Source organism: Leiobunum rupestre, chromosome 5 (genome assembly GCF_980474605.1).
Source record: "Leiobunum rupestre chromosome 5, qqLeiRupe1.1.hap1, whole genome shotgun sequence".
Taxonomy (NCBI): Eukaryota; Metazoa; Arthropoda; class Arachnida; order Opiliones; family Sclerosomatidae; genus Leiobunum; species Leiobunum rupestre.
In genome coordinates this window covers 55,469,974-55,473,735 of record NC_143388.1, presented here as the reverse complement: position 1 = coordinate 55,473,735, position 3,762 = coordinate 55,469,974, and the positions used below count along the sequence as shown (strand labels likewise).

Genomic DNA, 3,762 nt, shown 5'->3' with positions numbered 1-3,762 from the left:
ACACGAGGGTGGACAACAATCAGAGGGCAGAACACTTTGAGGAAGACCACCTCTAGAATCGAGTAGCTAACAACACCACCTCGCAGCCAGTTTCAGCGCTACATTCATCACCACTACAACATAGAACATGGGGAAGCTGCCCGATTTCAATTCCGAAGTGGAGCCTTGGGCACAATACTCTCAGCGTTTTGGAGGCCCATTTTGTTTTAAATAAAACCCCTGATACTGAGAAAACTGCAGTTCTGATATCGGTATTGCCGGCTGCAACTTCGACATTATTAAACAGTTTAGTTCATCCACAAACCGTAATGACATCAGAGTACCCCGATGTGGCTGCATTGTTTAATAAGCACTATAATCCGACACCTTCTCGCATTGTGGAGCGATTAAATTTTAACAAGCGCACACGCGCCAAGGATGAAACGATTGCTGAATATGTTGCAGCTTTGAAACATTTGTCGGTCCATTGTGGATTTGGGAAACACTTGCATCAACTTGTATGTGGCATCAATGACGATGACATGCAACAAAGGTTATTGAGCGAACCGGACAACATTAAATTACAAGTCGTCATGGACCTGGTACAGAAAATAGAAACAGCTAAAAACAACGCACGATTGATGAAGACACACACTCAGGCAGAAACGGTATCTTCACAAGTCAATACTATAAATTCATTTCACCGGAATCCAAAGAAGCAGCAACCACAGCCGCACTATAAGAAAAATCCTACACAACAGACACAGCCACAGGGACAGACTTATCCTGAATGTTTCAGGTGCAAGCGTACAAATCATCCAAATTCACGTTGTCCATTTGTAAACTCTACATGCAATGCTTGTCAAAAGAAGGGCCACATAGCACCCGCATGTAGAAATAATCCGGCTACAAATTCGTCTAACTCAGCGACTAACATTAGCAAACAGGCTTACCGGAAGAAGAACAAGACTAATAATCGCTAAAACTATGTTCAAGTTAGTAATGAAGACTCACATGATGAGGATTGCGTCCCTATCAATGAGTATCCTGTGCACAAAGTTATGGTTAAGGCAAAATCACGTCAAGCTAACGAAGATGATCCTCCCCCTAGAGAAATAATCTCTTGCGAGGTGAATGGAAAGGATTTAGAATTCGAAGTAGACTCTGGATCGGGCCATACCTTAATCTCGGAAGCGACATATAAAAGCATTCCACACGCATCAACACTAGAGCCTTTTTCACGAGCATTAAAATCAGTCACTGGTGAACCTCTTGATATTTTAGGAAAGGTCACAGTTCAAATCAGATATGCCAATAAGGAAGCATGTTTACCAGTAGTGGTAATCAGAAATGATCAAGCAAATTTATGTGGTCGAACATGGCTCTATTCCACATTGGATATCATACCTTCAGTCTTAAGAGGGGCTGCACGAGTGAACAAGATTTCAGCTGCTCCAAAACAGACATTGGCCACCATCCTTCACAAATATGAAGATTTATTTTCGCCAGGTTTTCGGGAGATGAAGGGAGTAAAGGTCAAGTTATCATTGAAACCAGACCATGAGCCAAAATTTTGTCATGGTAGATCCATTCCATACGCAATGAAAGCAATTGTAGAAGATGAAATAAGAAGATTGGAGTGTTCAGGCATCATTGAAAGGGTTCTACATTCACCTTTTGCATCTCCAATAGTACCCGTATTGAAACCACAAAAACCTGGACAACCAAAGAGAGTGAGAATATGTGGAGATTATAAAACAACAGCTAACCCTGCGTTACACATAGCTCAGTATCCTATGCCTAAAACTGATGATATTTTTGCTACGCTGGCGGGTTGCAAGATCTTTGCACGATTAGACCTGCGCGACGCGTACAATCAAATGGTTCTTGATGAAGAATCCCGACACATAACGGTGATAAACACAACTTTAGGTTTGTTTAGATACATCAGGCTTCCATTTGGAATAGCATCTGCTTCGGCATTGTTTCAAAAGCACATTGATTCAATATTCCGTAACAAGATGGGAATTTCTCCATTCCAAGATGATATCCTTTTAGGCGGGAAGACTGAAGAAGATCTCTTATAACTAATCGATGAAGTATTAGGTATTCTGATGGATTAAAGTTACGAAAAGAAAAATGCTGTTTTCTCCAGACATCCGTAGACTTTTTGGGGCACAAATTGGATGCCGAAGGTATCCACCCACAAGCAGCCAAGATGACCGCCATAATGAAGGCACCAGAACCAGAGACGATTGAGGAATTAAGGTCTTTCGTGGGTTTATTAATGTATTATGGTAAATTTATTCCAAATGCATCGATAAAATTTGAACCCTTATATGAGCTTTTTGAAAATAAGACACCGTGGTCATGGGAGGAGAAACACAAGGTTGCATTCAATGCAGCCAAGCACGCAATTAAAACATCAAACATATTAGCCCATTATGATCTGACGAAAGATGTGTATATGGCATGCGATGCGTCCCCACGAGGTATAGGGGCAGTCATTTCTCATATGGAAAATGGTGAGGAAAAACCAATCTATTTTGCATCACGTACATTAACCAAAGCGGAAAGAAACTATTCGCAATTAGAAAAGGAGGCATTAGCAATCATTTTTGGAGTTACCAAATTCAAAGATTATGTCTATGGCCGAAAATTCTACCTTTTTACCGATCATCAACCATTGATACATTTGCTAGCACCAAACAGACCAATACCAGCCATGGCAGCGGCTAGATTACAAAGGTGGGCAATAACTCTATCTGCATATCAATACGAGATCCGTTACAAAAAAGGAGTGGATAATGCCAACGCGGACATGTTGAGCAGACTACCATTACCAATAAAAGAAGATACTCTTACACCTTTGCCAGCTGAGTATGTGTTCCTTGTACAAACGGTGGATAACTCTCCAATCTCCATTGAGAAAATAGCACAGGCCACAAAATTGGACAAAATACTACAGCAGGTCAGACAGTTCATGACTGACGGTTGGCCAAATAAGAAAAATCTCAATGACGAAATCACTGTTTATCATCGAAGACAAAATGAGTTTTCTAACATCAGAAATGTTATTTTAATTGGTAATAGAGTTGTTATACCATCCAAACACAGAACAGCTATAATTGAAGAATTACATAGCACGCATCAAGGAATTGTGGCTATGAAAGCTGTGGCTAGAGCTACAGTATGGTGGCCGAAGATAGATGTGGATTTGGAAAACGCAGCACGAAATTGCAAAATTTGTCAAGAAAATGCACCAATGCCTGCAGCAAAGTACCAGGCTTGGCCCACTGCCGATGGACCTTGGAAAAGAGTACACTGTGATTTTGCGGGACCATTCGAAGATAAATATCTTTTAGTCACCGTTGATTCTTATACAAAATGGTTGGAGGTGGACATCACCAAATCCACAACCTCAGCTGAAGTCATATTGAACCTTCGCAAACACATTGCAAGATTGGGCATTATGCCCATATTGGTTTCAGACAATGGTACGTGTTTTACTAGCAAGGAATTCAGTGATTTCACACAACTCAATGGCATCAATCACATTAAGACGGCACCATACCATCCTGCATCAAATGGCCAGGCTGAACGGTCAGTGAGAACAGTGAAAACTACACTCAAGAAAGTACAAGGGGGCCAGTCGGATGAAGTTGACGCTATAAATAAAGGTTTAAAGCAATTCCAAAAAGGTACATTGGAAGAAAGAATAGCATGCATTTTGATAAATTATCGACGTACACCAAATGCTTCCGGAAAATCACCGGCAGAATG

At 41.0% G+C, this 3,762-nt stretch overlaps 1 protein-coding gene across 1 annotated transcript; it reads left to right on the top strand.

The window, feature by feature from the left end:
• Positions 1-308: 308 nt before the first annotated feature.
• On the top strand, positions 309-962 carry LOC149945323 (uncharacterized). The gene has a single exon (XM_090176516.1). It carries the CDS (start codon positions 309-311, stop codon positions 960-962), a length of 654 nt encoding a protein of 217 aa, XP_090032642.1.
• The last annotated feature ends 2,800 nt before the right edge of the window (positions 963-3,762 follow it).